The following is a 25606-nucleotide window of genomic DNA, read 5'->3' on the forward strand; positions in this document are numbered from 1 at the left end:
CTTCCAGGTAAAATTCAGAAACCAACGACAAAAAAGCTAATGTTTTTCACATTTTTTGAGAAGAGGGAGAGAAAAGCTGAGTAGGGAAAAAGAAAATAAGCTATCAGGGCTTACATACAACCTGGCCTTTCCTCCTTCTACCATCATTCCTTGTAAAACACAAAAATAATTTGAGCTTCTCAGAACAATAGTTCAATTCACAAGGTCAAGAGATTTTCTGAAAACATTATTAAAATACATTCATGTGGACTATTAGAAGTGTTTTACTAAATTCAGGTTCCTTCACTCAATTTTCTTTTTCAATGTAACAGTTATTCCAAAAAGTCTGTTTAAAAACTCCTAAAACTCTTAATCAGCCTTTCCACAAAACCAATGACCATAAATTGTCTCACAATAATGGCAGTAATTAAAAACTACACTAGCCACCTAATCCTCACAGCTAGCAAAGTAGCACTACAATTCATTTAAGAACATTCACAATGAGTTGCCAAGTTGATATTTCATTCTTGAGGACCCATTAACTGGCTTACTTGGTACTACATTAACTAGCTGGTGAAATTGTTTGAAGAAAAGACACAAGCTGCTTTAGACACTGAGGTTAGTTATGTAAAGTTGGCGAAAGTCAAGGAAAGTACTTTCCCAAAACTCCTCTTTCCTACTACTCAAATCTTTCTCTAGTGGGAAAGAGACGCTGAAGTGGTCATAGTTAACTGAAGCTGGATAATGTTTCTGCAGAAAAGGGATTCAGAGAGGAGCCTTCAGAAAAGATTAAGTAAGCACAGGCTAATAATATAGCATAAAAATGGAAATATAGTGGTTCACTAGACACAGCTCTATCTAAGACAAAAAACAAAATGATTCTAGTTTCTCAATAGAATTTTTAGTCGCTTAAATAGTATGAGATCAGAGAGGCATTTAAAGATTCAATTCCTTCTACTAGCACATAATGCAGTCAAAAATTGATATTTCTACTACACCTCATTACTCACAGAGGAACTTGCCCTAAAAGACCAGCAGGATAGAAGGACACTTATTTAGAAACAAAGTTATTTTGGTTTTCTTGATTATACTTATCTACTAGAGGAGTGGGCTTTGTTGAGAGGCAGCTGAGTATGTAATAATGAAGATGCTTTTTAAAAAAAAGTATAGGGCCAGCTAGGTGATATACTGAATAGAGGACCAGCCCTAAAGTCAGGAGGATCTAAGTTCAAATTTGAGTTCAGACACATAACACTTCCTAGCGGTGTAACCCTGGTCAAGTCACTTAACCCCAGTTGCCTCAGCCAAAAAAAAAAAAAGTTCAGAAAGGACACAAACAAGGTCATTTTGTGACTACCTTGTTAAATTTAAACTATATTTTTAAAAATGACATTTTCATTTCTTATACTCTTGTTTGCTTTATATATTAAGATATGTTGATCAAGTTCATAATAGACAATTTTTTTTTTAAAAATGAACTACTTCCTATGTTGTAATTTGCTCAGACTTGGCATTTTACTTATTGCCCTACAGCTCTCATCAGCTTCTCTGTGAACCTCATTCTACTCCACTCTTCCCACTATGGATTTTGGGAAGTCGCTCCAATTATACTAGAAACTATATTTCCTAAGAATCAAATCTCTATAAAGCTTTAAGATGTACATCTCTAAATGTCTTCTTTCAAAATAAAGATAGGTTCATTCAAAGTCTAGTGAAAAAACTTTAGATTTGTGAAAAGTCAACAGAACAGTATCAAGGTATTGCCACCAATGCCTAAGACAACATGGTGGCAATATCTTTATTCCTAACTTGCTACTACACAGTGAGATTGCAAGTCATTTCCACCACTAGATGGATCTAGGTAAATGGTACAAAGCCACAAAATAAGTACTAGTTTTTCAATATATTATTTACATCTATGCTAAATGATATTAATTTTATTGAACACAAGGCAACATTAATTTTGCTTATTTTCCAATAAAAATTAACCACCTAAGTGCCAGGAATTGTATTAAGTACCATTATCATCTTGTTTGATCTTTTGTCCTCATTTTACAACTGAGGAAATTGAGGAAGAGGTTAGGGTTAGATGACTTGCTCAAGGTCACACACTTACGAAGTGTTTGAGGCCATATTTAAGGCTGAAGTCAGGTTTTTCTGACTCCAGGCCCAGGCTCTAGCCATTGTGCCAACAATTCCACAGCTTAATGTTCAAAGATTTAGACACTAAGTTGCCAACCTATTTTGTTTTACATGAGCCCAACATATTTCAGTCATATAACTTTAGCTCAGCACTTGTTGTTGGCCACCTCTGTGTGGATTACTCTTGTTTGGATTGCCCTCCCACATACCCATTCATCAAAGCCATTCCTTAATCTCAATCTCCCAGACTACTGCAGTCAGACATTCACTCTCATCACTGCTAATGCACTTCATCCCTTGTCTCACTGATCTGGCACTTAGCAAACAATGGCCCCATCCTGTGCCTTAACCTTCCTCTTGCTCCCCACAGCCTGCAGATGAGCTGATCATGGACACCTCGATAGGTTTTCATGACACTGATCTTTCTGATTCTCTTCCATTATGTCTGGCCAATCCTTCTTAGCTCCTCTGGTGGAAGCAAGTCTTCCCAAGACTCATCCTGGGCTCCTTGAATCTTCTCCTTCTGTACTATTTTGCTTGATAATCTCATTGGTTCTCATGGATTCACTTATCATCTCGAAACAAAATGATTCTCAGATCTAAGCCCGCTTTTCACCTTGAGTCTGTAACACCAAGTACCCATTAGTTATTCTGAACCAGATGTCCTGTAGATGTCCAAAATTAAAAATACTGTCTTTTGCCTTAATCCTTCCTTCTTAACTTTCTTATTACTGCTGAGGGTGCAGGTCTAGATTCCCTCAGGCTCACAACCTTCATATCCAATCAGTTGCCCCCTCCTCTTTGAATCCATCTCTACTACCACTGCCTCCTGCCCCCATCCCTCTACAATTCCCCTGATGCAGCCCCTCATCACCTCATTCTTGGACTCCTGCAATGGCCTGCTGGTGAGTCTGCCTGCCTACCAACTCATCCTCCATTCAGCTACCAGCTCTGCCACCTTCCTCTTCAATAATTGAGCATCCCCAGGATCACCTGTAAAATCCTACAACTTTGAAAGCCTTTTATCAGCTGTACTGCTCCTGCCTTTAGAATCTTCTTCCACACTAAGTCCTTCTATGTTCTCTGTGATACAACGACATTGACTTTTTATTGTTCCCAACTCCATGCATTTTCACTGGCTACTTTTCATACCGGCAACTCTTTCCTTCCTCACCATCATCTCATGATTTCCCTAACAGCCCAGTTAAAAATCCATCTTTTTGCAAGAAGCAGTTCCCCTCAATGCTAGTCTGTTTATCACTTCCAATATATCCTGTCTGCCCTACATTTATACACAGATGTTTGTGTGTTGTCTTTCTCATTAGAATGTGAGCTCTGAGAGCAAGACTAACTTTTGACTTTCTAATCCTATCACTTAGCATAGTGCCTGACAAAGTTGATCTCACTATTCAATGGGTCAACAGAAATAACCTTCAGTTCTATGACTAATATGATTTGAAGGAAATTACTGTTTAGTTTACTTAAATTTTCAACCAAAATTATATAACATTCATTTTAAGAGATGACTGAAGATGAAAATAAAAAAAAAAATACCTACTATGCAGACTGTGATATAACTGAGTAACATAACAGTATAGATACTGAAGCTGTACAAATGGGCCCAAAATTGAAAAGGCTGTATTGCTTTTGGGGAAATTGCACAAGCTGAGCCCCAAAATAAAAGCCCATTTAAAAATATACCACTATTCTGATTATGCTAGGTGACTACAAACCATTGAAAAATGATACCCCAACAATTACAACAATTACAGTCATAAAAAAGCCAATGGAAAACACATATTTTGCATATAAGGAGTCAATAGCTTATTACCAAAGATAACTTATAAGAAATGGCATAGTATACATTATCCAAGAAAGAAATGATTAGAAAGGAGGAGCCAGAACGTGAAAAGGCAAGGACAGTCTGCATACTGCATGATACCCACATGCAATAAGACCTCGAGAAAAGCCTCAAATATGTTCAAGTGGATACCCCCTTTATCCCAAAAGGATTTGTGAAGACCTGGCTAAGAGATGTGTATATGCATGGATTATATAAATGGATTATAATCTGTACTAAAGGGAGGCAATAGCCATACTGATAACAAAACAGGACCTTTGAAATACACAAGGGCAGCCCTCAACTTTCCTAATTTTATACTTCAAATGTAAAGTTAAATGGCCACTCCAAACATCAAATTAAAATGCAATATAATACAGATAAGGCTGATCTGTGGTTTTCTAAGTCTTTAAGTGGGATGAAGGGGTCTGTTTCTATTCGAGTCTGAATCACTGATCAAAATACCATTAAATTCCATCAAGATATAATTAGTAAAACCAGGGAATGAAATTTCCACTATCAAGAGTTTACATGTTTTAAATTTAATTTTGTACTGGTCACATTACGTAGTTATCTATCTTATAAAATAGCAGCCAAAAATCTTGAGTCTATTGAGTTATTATGATACAATAAGTGACTGAAGAACTCCAAAGCAAATCATAAAAATCTGTAAACATTCGGTAGTTTTCTTTAGAAATGTTTCAACTTCCTTTGAAATTTAATCACTGATCTAGTTTAGCTAAACATTTGAGAAAAAGCCCATTGAACTCGGCAAATCTTCCCAACAATTTATTTCTATCAAAAGAAAAGTTGTATTGAAAGGCTATAGTGAAGGTTCACATAGACTAAGTCATACAGGACCTAAGTCCCAGCCAGCCTTCTCCTAAATCTGGGGTCAACAGCACAATCTTGCCTAGAGTTATCAACTATAGTGGTCCTTCTATTCTGGAATAAAAGTTATTTGGGAACACTTTACAAACATACTAGAGATTAAGGCAGGCAAAGGCCTATACAGATACAAAGATGCCAATAATAACTAAGTCAGAGCTGGATACAAACCTAGGTTGGTACAATGCCTTTGTGCCTACTAAAGGCACTTTAGGAGGCCAATTCTCACCAGCCTGAATCAATTACTCAAAGGACTTTCTCTTCCAATAAATATTAAATAAAATGTTTTGACCAACTTCAACAGAATCTACATGATACATATATTAAAAATAAAAACAAAATCATATTTTATCTACCTTCCTTTTTTTTTTTTTTTTTTTTTTTTGCTTTTTCAGAGGCCAATTTCAGATATAAAAAGGAGACAATGACCAGACTATGGAAAACCAAATTTATTGCTAAGTTCATGTGCAATCTCAGCTATGATATTTACTGCAACAAATGCAGTTTTGTACCCTCGGGTTGTGTTAATTAAGAAAATTGATATGTCATCAGTGAACAGTGAGTTCACAATGTTGTCCCATTTTTCTAGCCAGCTGTGAGAAAAAATTTATAAATCCTGCACAATACTACTACTACTGGGTTTATACCTCAAAGAGATACTAAAGAAGGGAAAGGGACCTGTATGTGCCAAAATGTTTGTGGCAGCCCTGTTTGTAGTGGCTAGAAGCTGGAAAATGAATGGATGCCCATCAATTGGAGAATGGCTGGGTAAATTGTGGTATATGAATATTATGGAATATTATTGTTCTGTAAGAAATGACCAGCAGGATGAATACAGAGAAACTTGGAGAGACTTACACGAACTGATGCTAAGTGAAATGAGCAGAACCAGGAGATCATTATATACTTCAACGATGATACTGTATGAAGATGTATTCTGATGGAAGTGGATTTCTTTGACAAAGAGATCTAACTCAGTTTCAATTGATCAATGATAGACAGAAGCAGCTACACCCAAAGAAAGAACACTGGGAAATGAATGTAAATTGTTTGCATTTTTGTTTTTCTTCCGGCTTATTTCTACCTTCTGAATCCAATTCTCCCCTGTGCATTAAGAGAACTGTTCAGTTCTGCACACATATATTGTATCTAGTATATACTGCGACATATTTAACATATATAGGACTGCTTGCCATCTAGGGGAGAGGGTGGAGGGAGGGAGGGGAAAAATCAGAAGGGAAGTGAGTGCAAGGGATAATGTTGTAAAAAAATTACCCTGGCATGGGTTCTGTCAATAAAAAGTTATTAAAAAAAAAAAATTCCTGCACAAAAGGAGCAGAAACATTGGCAAAACTTTTGGTGAGGACTACTAAGTTATGTTGCACTGAAATTTCTGAAGACAAACCAAACACATTTGTGCTTCCCAAAGAGCAGTATCCTTTAGTAATATAGAGAGAAATAACAGAAAAGAATATAAAAGGGGATACATTTCCATTTTGCAAGTCTAAAATGTTGTTGCCTGCTTCCCTGGAAAATAGGAGGAAAGATCAATTAAGGAATTATGTTAGTTCAAATAAAGGCCAAATTTCCCTTCAATCTAATTTGTACAAAATGTAAATGTGGCTGACCAATGTGGTCTTAAAATACTGAAAATGACAGGTGACATTCCAAATACCCATACTGATGCTGCCAGATCAATACAAGAGTAACTATTTGTGAAAATAGACAGGGAAGTCACAATTTAAAAACAACTTTATTTGAATGGGAAAACAAAACAAAACAAAAAAACATCTGCATGTTTTTCAAAGCATACTCATCTATAACCTATCAGAAGTCTCATTCTAGAGGCAGAAGAGTGGATCCCACACAGTCCAACAGATAGGTGAGAAGCAGAGCCAACAGTCCTCAGGTTACAATCTTTTCATCCCCTTGTTGAGAAAAGGTGTTTTATTGATCTCTATCTACATCTATAGTGGAAGTCTGACTTAGGAAAGAGAACCTGAGTACAGAGCTGGTACACTGCCCTGTGAGGCAGATCGAGCATATCTAAATTTTACAAAAGAGGAAACTAAGACTGAGATATTAGGTGACTTACTAAGGCTACAATTCATGGGAAAGACTTTATATCCTGATGTCCAAACTTGATGTAGCATTCTGCCCTCTGGATCACATCACCTTTGTATTTGCCTATGAACACAGGGGTGCCAGCCAAAGCTCTATCCATCTTTCTACAATTGTCAAATACCAACTTTCCCAGCAGAGGTTCCCTGATGCCAGAGCCTCTCTGTAAGAGGGAGCTTAAGTAAATAAATTCTGGTTTAAGTTTTCAGGTAGGGGGAATCTCAACTTGAGGCTCCTCTTGAACCAAAGAACAGAGTCTAAGTTCAAAAGTGTCTGTCTTTGTCTCTCTCTCAGCCACACTTAAGTGTCCCCCCACTGGCAAATTCACAAACAATTATATAGCCCTACCAGCTAAGGTTGTCTATCTCCACTTCTGTTTGTCTCTCTCATACACAAACATAGACACACATGCTCAGATATCCCCGTGGGCCTTGGAAAGGGAAACAGAATACCGCAGAGTTACAGATAGAATTGTTACTTTCAATGCAACTTGAGCAATTCCATTTGCAATTCAAAGAACCAAAGTATCTCCCAAGTCAATAATTCCACTAATTTAAGAGAATTAAGCAAAATCGAATCCCAGCAATATTAGAAACATCAATGCTAATTATAAAAAGGTAAAGATAAAAATCAATAAATCAACCAGAAGTGTCCAAGTGCAAAGGCTTCAGTTTTCTCTATTTTAATAATCTTAAGATGAAATACATTTCTTGGTCCTAATAATAGTTTAAAAAATTATATATTCTAAATATGGATAAACTTGCAATATGTTGACCATGTTTATGGAGTATAACTAGTTAAAATAAAACTCAAATCAAATTTACTATAAAGTAGTCTGAAAATGTCATTCTTTTCCTTCAAGAAAAATCACAAGAATAACTGTATCTTAGAAACCATTAATTTGTTCCTCATTTTTAACTAACTATTCTAATCATCCTGGTTTATCTTGACAGTAAGATCTGAGCAGAATAAAGCTGGCATCTAGTGTAGGCACTAGCAACAGAAGCATCAACACCACTTAACTCAGTGGACCCATTTTATACAGAATCATCCTGATAGTGAAGTCTTTTCACACATCCAAATGAAAAGCCCTCTTGCTTTATTTTATGTCATTTTCCTCTTGTCCAAAAGACAAGGAAAACAACCAACCCACATTCTCTTCATAAAAACTCTTCTCATACCAGATTAAAAAAACAAACCACAACCCCAAAACACCATTTCACTTTTTCTTCACTACTAAATAGTTCCAGGGTCCTAAAATATTTTCTTTTCCTTCATTGTTCATTGTCTGAATCCTCCTAAAGGTCTTTATATTAAATTGGATAAAATAGTCTAAAATTATTAAAATTGGGAAAAGTGCTTCCTGGACTTTGCTAATTTAAATTCATTCCAATAACACTATGACTTACCTTCCCAGTCAATATCACAAAGGTAGTGCACTTTCTCTTAACCCTCAGGCCTGTTTTTTCCATAATTCTAGGCCTAAGCCAAACTATCCCATATTTTGTTTTGTTTTGTCTTGTGGGGAAGGAATTGTTTACATATGATATGGATTTCTTCCTAATTTTATCTAATATTGGTTGGATAGTTTCTCTAAAGTGATTTTTAGTCTCCCCCCACCCCCCCAAAGTACTAATGTTAGCAATATGTTCTGACTTCCAGATCAATAAAGATACTGAAAACATTAGTCTTTGAAAATTATCAATAAAGATACTGAAAACATTAGTCTCTGAAAATTATCACTGTGGGACCACCTGAGGTGTTCCTTTGAGCTAACAGTGAACTACTGGATAAGCTTTTGGATGCTGCCATTAAGCAAACTGTTAATACACCTTAATATTTTAGTTTTCTAGGTGATAAAATATTGACTGATGACTTATTTTAGTAATTTCCCAAGTACTGCCATTAAAACTGGACAAGCTGTTCTTTCCATATAAGAATGTTTAAAGAGTCTAAGTTGGGGACCACATAGAATCAGCACTACAGAAAAGACCAATTTGTAAACATTCTTAATAACTCAAATATTAATTATAAATAGATTATAATCATCTCCCATAGTCTCAAACAATTGACTCTTTAGCCCTACTTTTTTTTTAATGAAACCAACTTAACCTTCCTGAAATTATTCTGTTTAAATCTAATTTGAGAAGAAGAAGGAAAAAAATGTACTTTCTCATACTAGAGGTGAAGAGACTTTGGAGAATTCTGGGTCTATAATTTCCTAAATTTTCTGTTATGAGGAATTCATGAAATTTCAAACTTGAAAGAGCAGGGTGATTTATGAGCTGCAAAATCCTAGGGTAAATATTTCATCTGCCAGATGAACAAGATCCCATTAAGTAGCCACAAATACTTATTTGTGGCATCTTAATACTTGAAGATTGCACTACAAACCTGTTAAGTCACTTTTTAAATATCTCCAATAAATGGCTTAATCACTAAAGACACTAAGAGATGATTGTATGCATACAAGCATATGAACATTTGACAAACTGTGAACAATGAACAGACCACAGACCCTAAAAGGAATGGAAGAGTGGGCTGTCTTTGGGAAACTGTGTAGTATTTATATTGACCCCAAGCTCTCCCTAGGGGAAAAAAAAAAGCCTATTATTTTAAAGATATTCTTCCAATAAGGATATTTATGAGTAAAGGGAATTTACTCCTTTAAAATCTTAAAGGAAATTTCTAAACACTTACAGTTACAAGTTAACCAAGAGGCTACTATTCCTTATATGGTGGCCATTAAGTAGGCTGCAACATAGCAGTTATAAAGAATTACTCAGAAATTCTGCACTGAGAACTAAAAAAGAGGGGGCTGCAAGAGGGAAAGGCAAGTATAACTGGTGGCTAGTGTACCAGGAGCATTAATGCTTTCTAGTGTGTCAGATGGAGGCCCCGTGGAAGGCACGAAAGAATGCACATGAAAACTGTCCCAGCACTTGGGATATGCACCACTACAGGAGCCATTAGCCATCAGCTAGGAAGTTCCTGAAGACCTGACACATTAAGAAGACTCATTCTTTCATACTCCCACTTATATTCAATCAAAAATGTCCAGAAATCTGGATCATTCATGCTGCAAAATGTGGTTAAAAGTATGTCAGTAAAAGTACTCTAAGGCCCTTCTGAAGAGCTCATTATTTTAGAGGAATTGTTCACAACTGAATGTTTCACACTTCCAAAACAATCAAGTGGAAAAGCTGTTACATCTGGAAAAAGCCACATTGTCTATTATGTGAAATTTGTCTAAAGGTGTTGGGTATTCTTCCTTATTTTTTGTAATTGTTAATCTTACCTTGCAAAGGTGACTATTCTAAAGGAAATTTAATGTAAAGATTAAATGCTTTTATTCTCACCAGAAATTAAGAATCTCAATAAATACCAAAGTATCTGAACATTTGATCTATCTTAGTCTCCTTTTCAGTCATGGCAACTACAAATGGCAAAACAGAATCCTCATAATCACTGATATTTAACAAAGTAAACTCATTTCAATTACTTATAATTTTGCCATTTACCTCCAAACACTGATCCCCCGCCCCTTTAATTCAAAGTTCTACACAGTACTTAAAAGAAGTTTTTTGTCTGCTCTAGCTTTGTGATTTCATGAGCTTTGGCAACTTTCAGTTTAGAAACTCTACCAGCCAACAGCTGGGATACCATGAGGTGAGTAAGTAGGTCTTCTGATTTCCTTCTGTCATGCTGTCTCAATAACAGTTGATCAGACAAAGCGTCATCATAAAGAGCTAAGTGTCTGAGTTAGAAACTTTATCTCCAAACACAAAACAGGAAGGTGTGGGAATAAACCCAAAAAGCCATCAATATATAAGTTCCATAACTTGCAAAAGTTTGAAAACATATTAAACACACACACCTATACAAATAAATTAGTAACTGCTTGAGATTAACATCCAGAAAAAGAACTATGGAGACTGAATGTAAATCAACACATGCTTTGTTCACTTCTTTTTCTCTCCCATGGTTTTTCCCTTTTGCTGATTTTCCTCTCCCAACATGATTCATAAAGTAATATGTATTAAAAATAAATTTTTAAAAAAATCTCAATTTCAAAAAAAAATTTTTGTATGTTATGTATTTATGTATTCTTTCTAATCAAAAAAAGAGCTCTTTAAGTCCATGGTTATCATTCCATACTAGCCCCATAGGATTTCTTTACAAATCAAAGCTACATCTCTATCAACAATATGGCTAGAAATAGACCATCTAAGCAGAAGGATTATGTTAGATTGAAAACACAGCAGAGCAAGCAAGGCTATATTAAGAATGGGAAGGGTGTGAGCAATTTTTCAAAATGTAATAATAACTCTTCTCATTTGTCTGCATCTTCTAACTACTTTCAATAGTTACCAGGAAGAAAAATAATTAAACTACTTCTAGTTTATTTGTTATTCTGTGAAGACCCTACTCTGTTAGACAATCATAAAATGTGATAGGATATCACATCCATCATTTTATTATTTCCTACCTTCACCAAGTATAGTCTTTCCAGTACTTCCAATATTTCTTAAGTTTTAATGTATCTAAAATACATTCTCCTTTCTAAGTTGTATATTTAAGAGATAAAAAATATGTATTTACAGATATTTAGATATACTCACCTTAAAATCTGTATTATTGATGTATTCAAACACCAAAGCTGGAGTCTTTGACTGTTAAGAGATAAAAGTGATTTTTAAAAAAATAAAATACAGTTTTTGTCATATACTCCCAAGTTCCCACTTAAGATTCAAAATTACAATACTTTGGAATCTTATTGAAGAGTTCATGCCATCAGCCTTAGTTTAACAATTCTGATCAGAAAACTGGGCTCAGTTGGGCCAGAATGTGCTCAAAAGCAAAGCCACACAAAATGAGTGCATGATGAAATCTCCCTATTGCTCCTGATTATCAATAGCCTCTTTCCTTTATTAGATTAGAAATTGCATTTCTCAGCATTACCACTTGGTAATCTAAATGGCAATCTAAATGTTTTATCTTGGCCTGTTCAGACTAAATCAGAAAAATTGACAGTTATTCCAGATTTTGCCTAGAAATGTTCAATGAGCTAAAGCAGAAAATTATACCATTGGCTGAGAGATGTTAGATTTTGAACACTATTGAACTTCACACAAGTGATGTAGTAATGAAAAGCTTTGTATAATTAATAATGTAAATGTCATGCTGTTAAGGAAGTCTTGAGAATCTTTGCATAAAATGAATAACCACCCCAAATGTGCAAATGTGATATTCAGGAAATCAAGTTTGTTCAAAAAAAAAAAGTCAACTTGCATCAGTTATTCTCAAATAGAAGGAAAAAAGCAGTGGTTAGTTTAGAGTGGGAGAGAACAAAAGAAAATAGTTGTGAAAAATTTTACTCTAGTATTATCTGGATAGAAATAGGTAGTAGTTGCCTAGGGATCTTAACACCCTAAAAGTAAACAATAGGCCTCAGTCTGTATTATCTCTTAACCAGCCCAAGAACAGTAGTAGCAGGAAGTCACAGACTGATTCACCAGCAATACCAGCAAGATGAATTAGAGTCTACTTCTTTCTTTTCTACTATCACTATATGTCTGTCTCACCTGGAGACCGGAGCTAGCTACTGCTTTTCAATTCCAATGATCAGGAGCTTCTGGGGTCAAAGCAAATATGCTTGCCAGGCATTCAGGGAGATGGAAGTATCCTGAGGAATGTTTACCTCTCAGGCCCATGCTAATGGTCCCTATCAAGGATATATGGGACACATATATGTATATGGTTAAGAGTCACTTCAGTGTGTCCACAGGAAAAAAGAAATAGAGTATAGAATAGCTTACTAAGAAAAACAATCTCATTTAAATCCACACTATATAGCATGGAGTTGCTTTTAAATGTGATAACCCTGCAGCAAGCACTGGTTTCTGAGAAGTATTAGAAGTAGGCATTAATAGTGACCATTCTCTCTGAGACAGTTATATATACTGTCATTCTCTAAACTCCAGGAAGGCAGATACCATATTTTATTTAATCTCTGTATCTTCCTAACACCCAAGCACAGTGCTCTATACACAAGAGGTAAAATTCACAAATGTTTGCTGGATTGAATAAGGCTTATCTTGGCAATTGTCTTTAAGGAAAAAAATGAACACTCCTTAATTTGTTTAGTACACACCACAGATGAAAACTAGTAAATTTCTTTAAAGGAAATTAGGTTATTATGGAAAAAGAGAAAGTAATTAGGGGTAGCTAGGGAAAAATAGAAGAGCAAAAGAGAAAGAAATGAGATGGAAGAAAAGTGAGGGGACTTCTTCAACCTGAATAGTCAATTTCAAAATAACTGAAATTTACCCACCAAAGAAACTAATTTAGCTACACCAAATCAGAAATTGTTTAAAAAAAAATTCTTGGGAATTTTCAGCAAGTATCTCAATTTCACTTGTAGAACATGTAAACCCTGAAATACTTGCAATAATGTTACAGGTTTAGACCTTTAATATGAAAGACAGCAGTTGTACTTTTGTTTGAAGATGTTTTTAAAACAATTATATTCTATGGAATTCAAGGGTTCCATGAAAAATTAGTGCTAGATGTTATTTTGAACTGCCACAAATCTTTTCTGGTTAAAAAAAAATCATTCAAAAACAGTTAAGCACGATTGGCACCCTCAATAAAGGTTATTTCCACTGCAATAATGTTCTCTTTCATTTTAAAAATAACCACAAGAATGGCAGGCTGGCAAGGGCACTACTGAAATAGAAGAACTTCAATATAACCACAGTTTAAAAACATTTCACTGTCCTAGTGTGGGACCCCAAAGCCCCTCAAGCACTTACCACCGGGTCTTTCACAGTGTCAATGAGCTTAATGATATTTGTTCCACCTCGAAGATTTTCCAGAATCTTAACCTCTCGTTTTATCTTCTTTTTCTTCACTGGCTTAAATACATAAGAGCAATTAGAAGTGAGACTCCTTTTGCAGTTAACTCTGGTTTACTTGTATCCTATACAACTAGGCTCTTTGACAAAATGTTTCTCTAAATCTGAAGAAGTGAGGCAAGTGATCAAACAGCTGAGTCCATTAGAGTGAGTTTAAGTTCCACAGGCCTTTGCGGTCTAGTACCACAGCCCCTTAAACTCATCCCATTCAGGTCAATCTGCAGATTGATATCCTTATTTCACTTGTTTGTTAGACAAATGCCAACTGGAAAATCTTAAAAACTTTTTACAAGTCTGAAAGAGCAGCTGTACATCTTATAGTCACAGAACCCCCAAAACTGAAACAAGGTAGTAAGACACCTGTTCTTGCACTGGTTTATATATGAGCATTTCATCTTCCAGCAAGTGGAGGTCGGTCCATTGCAATCCAGTTTCAAACTTGGGTGAGCCTCAGCTGCTGGCTCCCATGGACTTCAGATCTAGGATCTAAAGTAGGCAGCATACCCGGTAAACTCTTACACTGGATCCCATTTCTAAAGAAACAGATGTTGGATCAGCAAAAAAGAGATCAGCTTTTGCTACAACACTGACTGAAACCTCTTCACATTTAGGAATCAGAAGGAGGCTGCCAGCTGAGCAGTGTGCTGACTCAAACCATGAGAATTTCAGAAGAAAAAAGCATCACTCTTGCTATACTTTTTCGGTGAGTGACAGACAAGGTCTCCAGAACATGTTAAATATGAGTACAGAGTGCAAAGCACACCACAAGCAGGGGCACAGTCTCTGCACAGGGCAGAAGAGATTTTTCCAAAGATACAGTGTGTCTCTGGGAACAAGACCCCCACCAGCTATCCAAACATCTGCACAGGTAAACAGAAAATGATGCCAACTGGTCAGTCACGATGCCACAAAATGTGACTAAAATATTTTCTCTTCAGCTGAATTCGGCAACACAGGAGTACATGCCAAGCAAGTCGACGCATCCAGCATCTAACAAGTGTCCATGACTCAGTTCACAGAGCCAGGGCTGGAAAAGACCTCAAAGGTCATGAAGTCCAACCCTACCTCCTTTTACAGATCGGGAAACTGAGGCCAGAAGTGGGTATGACTTGCCCATGGTCACACCAGAGATTTTGGATTAGAAGCAGAGATTGAACCTGGGGTCTGTGACTCCGGAAAGCCAGTGCTCTTTCCACAGCAGCCTGCTACCTTGAGACACACAAGCTGGCCATAGTTTACTACATGGACAAAAACAGAATCCACAGTCGTCCCCTTCCCCCCACTTCGCTCACCCCGTCAGAGGAACACCTGCCCCCAGGGATCAGGTTTCAATGAAAATGAGCTCCTCCCCACAAAGGCAGAAGCCCAATGACCTAAAGAAAAGGGCCTTCCACCTATCAATTATTTAGCAAATGCTAACACAACAGGCAAGGCTTTTCAAAGGAAAGCAACTCGTGGAGTGATCAGCTGGCAACAGAAAACAGCAAGGAGCTTCCTAGAAATAACAGCAAAGAAAAATAAGGATCTTTTGCCTCAAACTTGCCAATCTCTAATATCGATACAGACATGCCATGCCAGCTGTAGGGAATGGTCCACTGAATGAGATGCTTTAGCAAGGCTTAAAATAGAGTAGCTATAACATAAAATCATAGTCTGAGGTTGCCTTGATAAAGCCCCTTCCAAACCCTAAAGTATGCCATAAATCCTAGTTTTTTTCCCCTTAGTTAACAACAGTTAAGGCAGATCCAAATCTCCTGGATGGACCAGTAAGATGAACATAAACACTCCTTTTCTATCCATGATGTGAGTAAAACCTATTCACTTGCTTGAGAATCTCACTTTGCAATACCACCCTGGCAGCTGGGGATGGAAATCCAGGTGCGCAAAGGAAAGGCTTCATTTACCGTGGCTTTCCCCCTTCCCTGCAGCACCACAATGTGTCCTGGAGCCCAAATCAAAAGCTCCTTGGTTCAAAGGCAAGTACTGTGAAAGTGCAGGAACCTCATTTTTGACCTGAATTAACCTAAGACTCCATCTAATCTTTGTTCAGCCCTTTAAACTTGGGAGATGTTCCAGTAGCCAAACCACAAATGAGCTCCTTGGGAATGGTAACTTTAATTTTCCAAATGGAATTGGAGAGCATGACCATAGAAAAAAGTTAATGATTTTACATTTCATTATTTTAGAGAAGGTCTTGTAATGGAGCAGAGGGAGCTATAAAATTACTTTCTTCCAACTCCATAACAACAAAGAATCCTGCTCTGATGAAGGCACATAGGGGGAAGATGAGTTATTTTTAATAGATATGAGAATCCTTAACTTCTTGTCTGGAATCCACAAACAATATATATCAGAATATATATTCACAACAGCCACTCCAAGTTGAGACAATATACAAAGGCTTCCCTGGCAATCTCCTACTTCCTTCCACTCCTTATTTCTGGAAAAAATATTCCTATTTTAAGTTTTGTTACTCCATGTTTGATCACAGAATTTGTTTAGTTTGGCTATTTTAACACAGCACTGTATATCCTTTACTTACAATTTTAGTAGATAAAATTAGAAACATAACTCAAAAGTATCTAAATTTGAGAACTTGAAACACTGAATCTAGTTACATAAGAGGACAACACAGAACAAAATATACTTCAAGCACAATACGCTTAAGGAAAATACTTAATACACTGTTTAAACTTTGTGGAAAACCTCTTTTGAGAATGAGAACAAAAGTTTCCTTTCCCCATCACCTGCCTGCTGTAGAATGTTACAAATAAACATCAAATCCCACCACTTCATGGAAAAATCTAACTCTAGGTAGCCAAGGATAGTAAGGTTAACTCCTGCTGCTCTGGAATTCCTCAATGTAAGGTTGAACTTTTTAAGTGAAAACTGAGACTTTTAGGACCAAAATAGGCTATCAAGAAATGCAAAAGTTGAAATTTTTTAAGCAATCTTAAGTAATTAACAGATTTAAATTCATCAGACCCTAGGACCCTACCCAACTCAATCCAGCCAGAACTGCTAAGTAGCTTCTCTCTGGATGTGCAGGCCTGACATGTCTGTGCTGACTTCTAGAATTATAGATTCCCTAGCTCCTTCAAAGTGAACTTCGAGGGTCTAACAGGGAATCTTTGGGGATCTGCCCTAGTTGTCACTGCTCTGTTAACTGGTTCTCCTGAAAGTACTTTTATTACTTCTGACATAATGTTGCATCTCTCTGGTAAAATACAAGCAACTTGAAGACAGGGACTGTTGCATTTTTGCCCTTATTACCCTAACACTCAAGGGTGCAGTACACATGACCTAAGCCAAAGAGACCTATAAGATTTGAGGCCCAACGGAATCAGATAAAATAAAAGGGTCTATGCCCCCCATGAACTCTGCATGGAGTTCGGTGGCTTGGATTGCATAAGCAGATTTGACTCAAGTCCCTTCTGCCCATCCTAATGGCAAGTCCACAGGGCAGCATGAGGAGCTGACTTAGGCCTGGACTCCAGCAGTCAGGGTATTTCAAACCAGTTGAGTTACTTTTGTTCCATAACCAACTGAACCATTGATTACATCACCAAGGCATTCATTTCATCACTGGCAATTGTAGGAAACAATGGCTGCTAGGATGCAGCCTAATTTCAATTAATTGTGCATCTGCTAATTGCACAATTCAACTAGTTACATGAAATCGAGACATTTTTGGAATTACTAAAAACAAATTTACTCTTCCCAAAATAAAAGTAATTTTTGAAATATGTACTAAAAAAATCAAAAAGGACTGTAACAACTTTACAACAATGGAAAGACTGAATAACCTGGGGAAGAAATCCAGGGACACAAACACCTAGGCGACCCCAACCCAGGGCTCAGCTCAGGGGAACTCCACAACCTTTACTCAACAGTTGGAGCCCCAATTCTGAGACTTCAGGTCCAACGGAATCAATAAGAACTTCTCTAATTCCCACGTTAATTATCCAGGAAATCTAACTACACACCACTTTTCATGCATGTGGCTCCATATTCTGCCAAGTATCTGTGAAATTCTGTGTAAAAACATCCAGGGCACTATCACTCTGAAATCTTTGACAATGAGAGTATGAGGAAGATGTGGCAGTGCTGCAATTTACAGTCTTAAAGGTCTGTCTGCAGAAAATGAGATTCCACAACAGACTCAAATAGATAAATCTAAATATCTTGCTTGGGGAGGGGGGGGAGGAGAAAGCAACAACCTTTGACCTTCCCAACCAGATGCAGAGCTTCTGATGTAGGATACTTTGGGATCAGTTCCACCAACCAGCAGAGCCAAGTGGGCACAAGAACTCCTAACAAGCCTTGCCCAGAGTCACTGAGCCAGGATGTGTCCAAGGAGAGGCTCTGAACAAGGTCTTCATGATGGAGGATGCAGGTGTGTCAGGCTAGACTGTGCTCCGCTCACAACAGCTTCCACTTATGTGGCATTTCACAGTTTGGAAAGCACTTTACATAATTATCTCATTTGATCCTATCTACTCCATGATTAAAAACACTATTATTACCATTATTTTACAGATAAGGAAACTGAGGGTCAGAGAGGTAAAGTAGCTTGGCCCAGGGTCAATCAGTCAGTCAGTCAATAAGCATTGATTAAGCAACTACTATGTACCACTCTTGGTGCTAAGAGCTAGATGGTTCTGGCCTTCAGGGAGCTCTCAATTTAAAGGAGACCACAAGCACAGGCAATATCATTAGGGTACTAGGGCTAGCTTCTAAGGCAGAATTTGAGCACAAGTACTTCTGGATGCGGCCTCTTAAAATGAAACTCAGCCACTCTACCACTTGCTCTGTGTCACTTTGGTTCTGTCCCTCCTCTCTAGGACTCATTTTCCTCAACTGTAAAGTGAGGGGGAGTATATTCTGGGGCCTCCAAGTTGCCTTCCAAAAATCTATGGTTCTCTTGACTGAAAAGGGGAGACTGTTCTTTTCTTTGGGAATTTACATATTATTTAATTCCTGACTTCCCAACTGTAGCTAACGCACAGCGGGATCATTGGAAGAGGCAGTTTTTCTTGGATAATCCAGTACTAAATGCAGTTAGTCCTTTACAATAAAATCGACTGTTCTCTATCAGAAGATATACCAAAAAGGGGGGAACATCAATTACACCTTATCGGGATATAGATCATTTCACAAAGATTCTAATATTTTTGAGTCATTTATATTGGCTAGAATATAGCCTGTCAGACATATAATGAAAAATCACAAACTTCACTTTAGTTTTTCAACCCATACAGATAAAGAGACATAGAGTATGAGCAAGAGAGCAAAGTGTGTAATGTGTTGTGTTGTTCACAAGGGAAGGCAAGGTAATCCTAACCCCACACTAAGGAAAATGTGATTGTCAAGAGGTTCTCACCCAAGGAACACGTAACTAATGCTCCCACCACTACAGCACGGGCTCTTCATCTGACCCAGTCCTTAATATCATTTATTCTTCAGATCCTAGAGAAGAGAAGCTTCGGATCCTACAAAGCTACTAAACTAAAAATCAACAAACCCCAGTGTATTGGATACACAAAGGGCATCCTTTGAGTGTGTAGAGCTTCCATCTCACTAAGCTGTCCCAAGAATAAACAGTCAAGAGTTGGTTTTAATGTGGGGGATGGGTGGGCATAACTTGCTTAGTGAAGCTAACTACTCACAATTATTACAAGGTGTGACTATTGAACTTTACTGATTTTTAAAATAAACCTTCCTCAATTTATAGGTGAGATACATCTACAAACAAGTATTAGACTCTTCAAAGTAGTCAACCTAATGAGACTATATACATATTATATACATATTCCAAGCAGCTCAAAACACTTTAGGAAACTCCAATAAAAAAAAAAAAGCTTTCAGAATAAATACCTTCAATAGTAATGAAAATAACTAAAAAGCATTTGGAAATAATTCAAGTAAATGAGAGTGGGTGATCAAGTTGGGGAACAGTATTTTGGATTTATTAAAAAAAAAAAAAAAGAGGCAGAAAAATGAGTTGATATTTTGTCATGCTCTTGGCTGGTTCTGGATGCAATTCCAAGAGGAAGGAGTGTCTAAACTATTTTGTACAGGGGATATATTCTTAGAAAAGGTAGCTATAACTCAAAAAAAGACTATTTTAAAGAGGCCAACACTTAGAGAAGACGGTGTATGTTTGAGTTCCCTGCATTATGGCAACTTCTTGTGGTTATCAAGAGGAAAGCCAGCTCCGTCTATCCCAGGCCCTCCCTGTTTTGGCCACAGCACACTTCCCTACTCTTCTAGCAGCATGATGGATCCCAGTTGGGAAATTGTGACCCACTCCCTCAATATTACCAGAGTCGAAACTCAGGAATACAAATCAAACGGGAATCATCATTCATAGAGTACTAAGACACATAAAAAATTTCAATCCTCTTATTCTGAAAATCTATTCAAAATGCTACAAGAACAAGAAAGCACAGGGAACAACTAAACACATTTCACTTAATTCCCTTTTATTTTTCAGAATTACTTGAATAAATCATAACTGACCTGCCATGAGCACTCATGAGATTCTAAGAGTTTCTTGCTGCTCCCTTTACCAAACATCATTCAGAAGAGCCAGTTCCAAATACACCATCAACCCAGGGAATTTCAGTCAAGTAGTCAAGTATTTCTGTTTGTTATGGCTCTGCTATGTATCCCTATGTTGGTTATCTAAGATTTAACAAAAAGATCCTTGGCATACCATGACATCCTCCATTAAAAGTTATACTCAAATTGTTGTTTTAGGCAGTATATTCTTTTGTGATGTTGATTTCTGCCAGGAAAATAACTTGCACAGAGAGAACACTTGAGCTCCTCCTTCGGTTGCTAGTAACAAGATTTATTCAAATGAGTTATTTCCCTGACAAACTTAACAAATAATCCAATACACCAGATCATGATCTTACAGCACATCATCCCCAATCAAACGAACAAGTTATGGTTCTGGGGCATTTTCTCACCTCAGCATCATTCAACCTTTTGAGTCCATCTCAATGTCTGATGAAATTTCTTCTTATAAATGAGTAAGAACATCCATCAAATAAAAATAATGTTCAAACCAACCTTGCCCAAAGGAAGGCCCAGAAAATAAGGGAACTAGTTCCTGAGTGACTTATTGATCTGGCAACTGAAAAATAGGTAATGGAATTTCACCCGAGATATTTGCTAAAGGACCCAGAATTTTAGTACATTACTAACAGGTCCATTCCTAAAACATTTATGTTTAGATTTTGTAAAAATCACCCCTGTTTGGTCATTTTTGGGTGATGAATAGAAAAATGGGATGGGAAAGATTAATGAAGAAAGATTTTTAATTGGATGAAAAATAAAGATAAGTACTTCTACATAATTAGACATCACTTTTTACTCTGTAACATGGTAGGTAGCAAATGTTTTTTTCTGAACTAGAAAATTAAGATGAAATTTTAAATAAAAATTTAAAAGTGGTGTGGATAGAGCACTGGACCTGGAATTAGGAAGACAAGCTACACTTGTTTCTGCCCCACACACTTGCTAACTAGTGACCCTGTGCAAGTCACTTAACCCCTATGAGCCTCAACTTCCTCATCTGCAAAATGGGGAAACAGCTTATGCTATCATGAGGCTGGTGAGGCTCAAATGAGATGCCATGTAAATCGCTTTGCAACCTTCAAAAGCTTTACAGAAGTATTAGCTACCATTATTCTTATTACAATAATCACAAGAGTACTATCAACAGGACACTGACTCACCTTGAGAATTTTTACAACCACTCTCTCATTGTTGGTGATGTTAATGGCCTCAAACACTTCACTATATTTTCCCCGACCAAGTTTCCGAACCAGTTGGTAATCGTCCTGATTACTGTGAAGAGTAAGAGACACATCTGAGTGACAGAGGTTTGGCATTAGCTTATTCAGTCTTCTCTCTCACTCACACTGCATCCAACTGGAGCCCTGGGAAGCGCATTGAGCCACCATTCCTTCCCCATCCCCAAACTTTGCTCCAAAGCCCGACTCCATCCAACAGACGGGCCACACTGAGGGCCAAGGGGGCAGCAAATCCGAATCTATGGAACGACCCTCCCTCCATCTGGAGGTGGGAAATGGAGTAGGAAGCCCAGCTCTAACTGACCCTACATCCACAGGGAAGGTGGAGGGAGTAGGAGACTCTCTAACTGGCCCTCCCTCTATCGGGATGGGGACAGGGAAGGGAGGAGGTCATCTACGGATCCTTCCCCTACATCGGGAGGTGGGAGATGGAGTAGGAACAATCACGACTCCATTTGAGCCTTGCTCTAATGGGAGGGGGAATGGGGTAGGAACCCCGATTCCATCTAATCGACCCTTGGGAGACAGAAGAATCCCCATTTACTTGATCATCTCCATTGGGGAAGGACGGTCTAGGAATCCCGATTCTGATCTTCTTTCCATTGGGGGGAGAAGCCCTGCTCGCACCCTCTCTCCAATGGAAGAGGGGGGAGAACCCCTGCTCGGACCTTCTCCCCCTTGGGGGAGGGGGGAGAACCCCTGCTCCGGTCTTCTCCCCTTTGAGGGAAGGGGGAGAACCCCTGCTCGGACCTTCTCCCCCTTGGGGGAAGTACCCCCGCTCCGACCCTCTCCCGCCGGGGGGGAGAAACCCTGCTCCGACCCTCTCTCCATTGGGGGAGGGGGAGAACCCCGGCTCGGACCTTCCCTCCACTGGGACAGGGGGAAGAAACCCCCCGCCTCTGCAGGCCCCGCAGGAGGCCCGTGCAGCCCCCTCCCCAACCCGGCCCCGCCCCGCCGGGCCTCCTCCTCCTCCTCCTCCCGCGGGCCGGGGGCCGGGGACCGGGGCCGGAGCACATGGGCCCGGGGCGCGGCGGCGGTGACTTTACCCCCAGCTCGGGACGTGCGCCTCGTAGTCCCAATACTCGCGGCTCCTCAGGCTGTTCACCTCGGCGTAGACCCGGGCCCTGCTCCCGGCGGCCGGGCCGGGCATGGCGGGCGGCGCCGGGCGGCAGCGGGGGGCGCTGGCCTGCGGCGACGAGGGCAAAGGCGGCAGCAGCAGCAGACGGTGGCCCCGGGGCGCCGAGCGGAGGAACCCCAGCAGCGACGAGGCAGCGGCGCAGGCGAAGGCGGCGAAGGCAGGCGGCCGCGCCAGGCCGGGTCCGCGGGGGCGGGCGGAGGGGCCGGCCGGGCCGGGCCGCCCCGGCCCAGGAGCGGCCGGCGGGCGGAGGGCGGGGCGGGGCGGGCCGGCGACGGCGACGGCGGGAGGGCGCTCGTGCTGCGGCTCCGCTCCGGCCCCGGCCCCGCTGCGCTCGCGTCCCGCGCTCCTCGGCGGCGGCCGCAGCGGCGGGGGCGGCCGGGAGAAGGGCAGGAGGCGGGCGGGGAGGAGGAGCGGCGACGGCGGCCGCGGCGACGGAGGCCAAGGAGGAGGAGGCGGCGGCGGCGGCGGAGGAAACCCGGAAAAGGGGCCGAGCTCGGCAGGAGGGGCCGCGGCCGCCCGCCCCGCGGGCCGGCCACGCCCACAGCGCCCCCTGCAGGGCCGGAGGACGCGGTGCCTCGGCGCGGCCGCTACGCGCTCTGCGCTGGCCGAGCAGCCCCGCAGGAGCCTGGGGCGCTCCGAAAAGCCCCGCCGGGCGCACCCCCACCCCAAGCCAGACCCCTCCTCCCTCTGACTCCCACCTCAAATCAGACCCTCCTCCCTGGGCCCTCCTCACACACCAGACTCTCCCCTCCCTTGGACACCTCCCCCACCAGACCCTCCTCCCTCGGACCCCCACCCCCCCGCCCCAAGCCAGACCCTTCTCCCTCGGACCCCCTCGGTCTCGGGCGGACCCTACCTCATGTGGTCACCCCTCCTTTTCTGACAGCCCTCCCAGACTGCACCTTCCTCCTCCCTGGAACTCCGGGCTACATTACATCTTCCTTTTCTCCTGGACTTCCTTATCCCTCCCGTAGGATTCTAGCTCAGTCCCCTAGCCATGCACTGGGCGAGCCCCAGGCTGCTCCTGGCCCCCGGAGCCGCTATTTAGGCCTACGAGGGACCTCCGAGGCCATCCGGGCGACCTCCTCCTTTCGGAGCCTCGAGGCCGGAGGCCCTGGGACATTGTAGCGCCGGGCCGGGCTTGCCCAGCTGGGAAAGGAAGGGGCAAGATTTGAACCAGAGCTTCCTGACTCCATTATTTCTGAACATTCTTTCAGAGCTTCCCAAGTTCCAATAGGCCTCACTCCCCAAAAGGCTGGAAATTCCCGGGGGCAAAGAAGGCAGGTTTTTCTTTATCTCCTGAGCAGCTAAAGGCGCCGCGAATGTAGTATGCATTCAGTAAATGCTTCCATGCATTCATCTACTTTATTTAGTCCCCCTCTCCAAAACCCTGAGGTTTCTTGGCTGGATGGGGCCTCAGGAACCCCTCCTCTCTTTTTCCTCTAAGCTATTTCTGTTGGGTGATCTCATCAGCTCCCATAGGTTTAATGACCATCCCTGCTGATGATTCTCAAATCTCCTTGTCCGGCCCCAGGCTGGCTTCTGATCTGGATGTCCAGTAGACAGCTTAAGCTCAATATAGAACTCATCATCTTCTCCTCCCAAATCCTCCCAGTCCCCCAGCTTCACAAGCTCGGTATCATCCTGGACTCCTAACTCATGGTCTTCCTCTCCCCCCACCCCCCCATCCAAGCGGCTGCCAAGACCCATCTGTCTCACCTTTATAACATCTCTCTGATGAGGTCCTGGATCACTGGGGATTGCGGAGAGAGCCTGGAGTACTGATAAAGTGACTCCCTGAGACAATCAGGGAAGGGCACTGAGGGGGATCAGTTCAACCTTTCAGTCCCACCCTCTGTGGAGGTCTTGGGTAGCCCCACCTTGCTGTGTCCAATCAGAAATCCAAGTGATGCCCAACTCCCCAAGGTGAAATTTCCCCAATCAATCTGTTCATGGCCCACCCCATCTTGGCTGAATCCCTTTTGGCTTAGCCCACCACCGAATTCTGTCTTGTGGCGTCCTTCTCCCCCCCCCCACTATGCCTTAGGGTATCTTTCCCCTGCTTATTACCTAACTCTTTTAGGGTGCTAAATCCCCCTATGAATTTAGTCTGCCAATCAATAGAGTACTCCCACCTTATGGCATATTCCTTTAATGGAATTCTTCCAAATTCCTTTCCTTGGTAACCTTTATTGCTCTCCCAACTCTATTTCATCTTTATCATTCCTGGTGTCTGTTATATCCCTTTATTTTGTCTGTAATCTCCTTTCCTAAATAAACCTACCTTTTGCCAAAGAGAATGGCCATTGTGAATTCGTCCCATGACTGAACCCTAACATCTGATGCTCCTAAATGACATCATTTGGTGCTTACCTCAATTTCATCATTTGGTGCTGAACCCCAAACACATCATCTCTTTCTCTCTTCTGACACTGCCATTCCCCTGGTCCAGGTCCTCCTCACTTGGATTAATGCAGTAGCTGCTAGTGGGTCTGCCTGCCTCAAGGCAAGCCCCACTTCTGTCCATCCTCCAATTCAGCCATCAAAGGAGTCTCCTAATGCATAGATCCAATTATGTCACCATCACTCCCCACTCCCCCTCCCCTACATTCATTAAACTGCAGTGACTTTCTGTTGTTTCCAGGATCCAACAGGAGATGTTTTGTTTGACCTTCAAAGCCCTTCATAAACTGGACCCCTTCTACCTTTCCAGTATGCCTAACTCCTCACCAGGTGCTCTTTAATCTAGTAATGA

The 25606-nt window shown here is 40.5% G+C and overlaps 1 protein-coding gene across 4 annotated transcripts in view; it reads right to left on the minus strand.

Annotated features, from left to right (window-relative positions):
* The window catches only part of CSNK2A2 (casein kinase 2 alpha 2), a 41221-nt gene extending 15817 nt beyond the window's left edge, over window positions 1-25404 (minus strand). The window contains exons 1-4 of one of the 4 annotated variants that reach the window (XM_051974572.1): window positions 25225-25404; window positions 21636-21747; window positions 13786-13887; window positions 11593-11643 (exon numbers count right to left, since the gene is read on the minus strand). In XM_051974572.1, coding sequence (XP_051830532.1) covers window positions 11593-11643; window positions 13786-13887; window positions 21636-21747; window positions 25225-25238 — 279 coding nt within the window. In that variant the 5' untranslated portion in view covers window positions 25239-25404. Of the gene's footprint in view, window positions 1-11592; window positions 11644-13785; window positions 13888-21635; window positions 21748-22759; window positions 23027-25224 lie in introns of those variants that run through there. The other 3 variants (XM_051974571.1, XM_051974573.1, XM_051974574.1) reach the window with 3 other exon arrangements.
* Window positions 25405-25606: the final 202 nt, after the last annotated feature.

Source organism: Antechinus flavipes, chromosome 2 (assembly GCF_016432865.1).
Source record: "Antechinus flavipes isolate AdamAnt ecotype Samford, QLD, Australia chromosome 2, AdamAnt_v2, whole genome shotgun sequence".
In the NCBI taxonomy this organism is placed as follows: domain Eukaryota; kingdom Metazoa; phylum Chordata; class Mammalia; order Dasyuromorphia; family Dasyuridae; genus Antechinus; species Antechinus flavipes.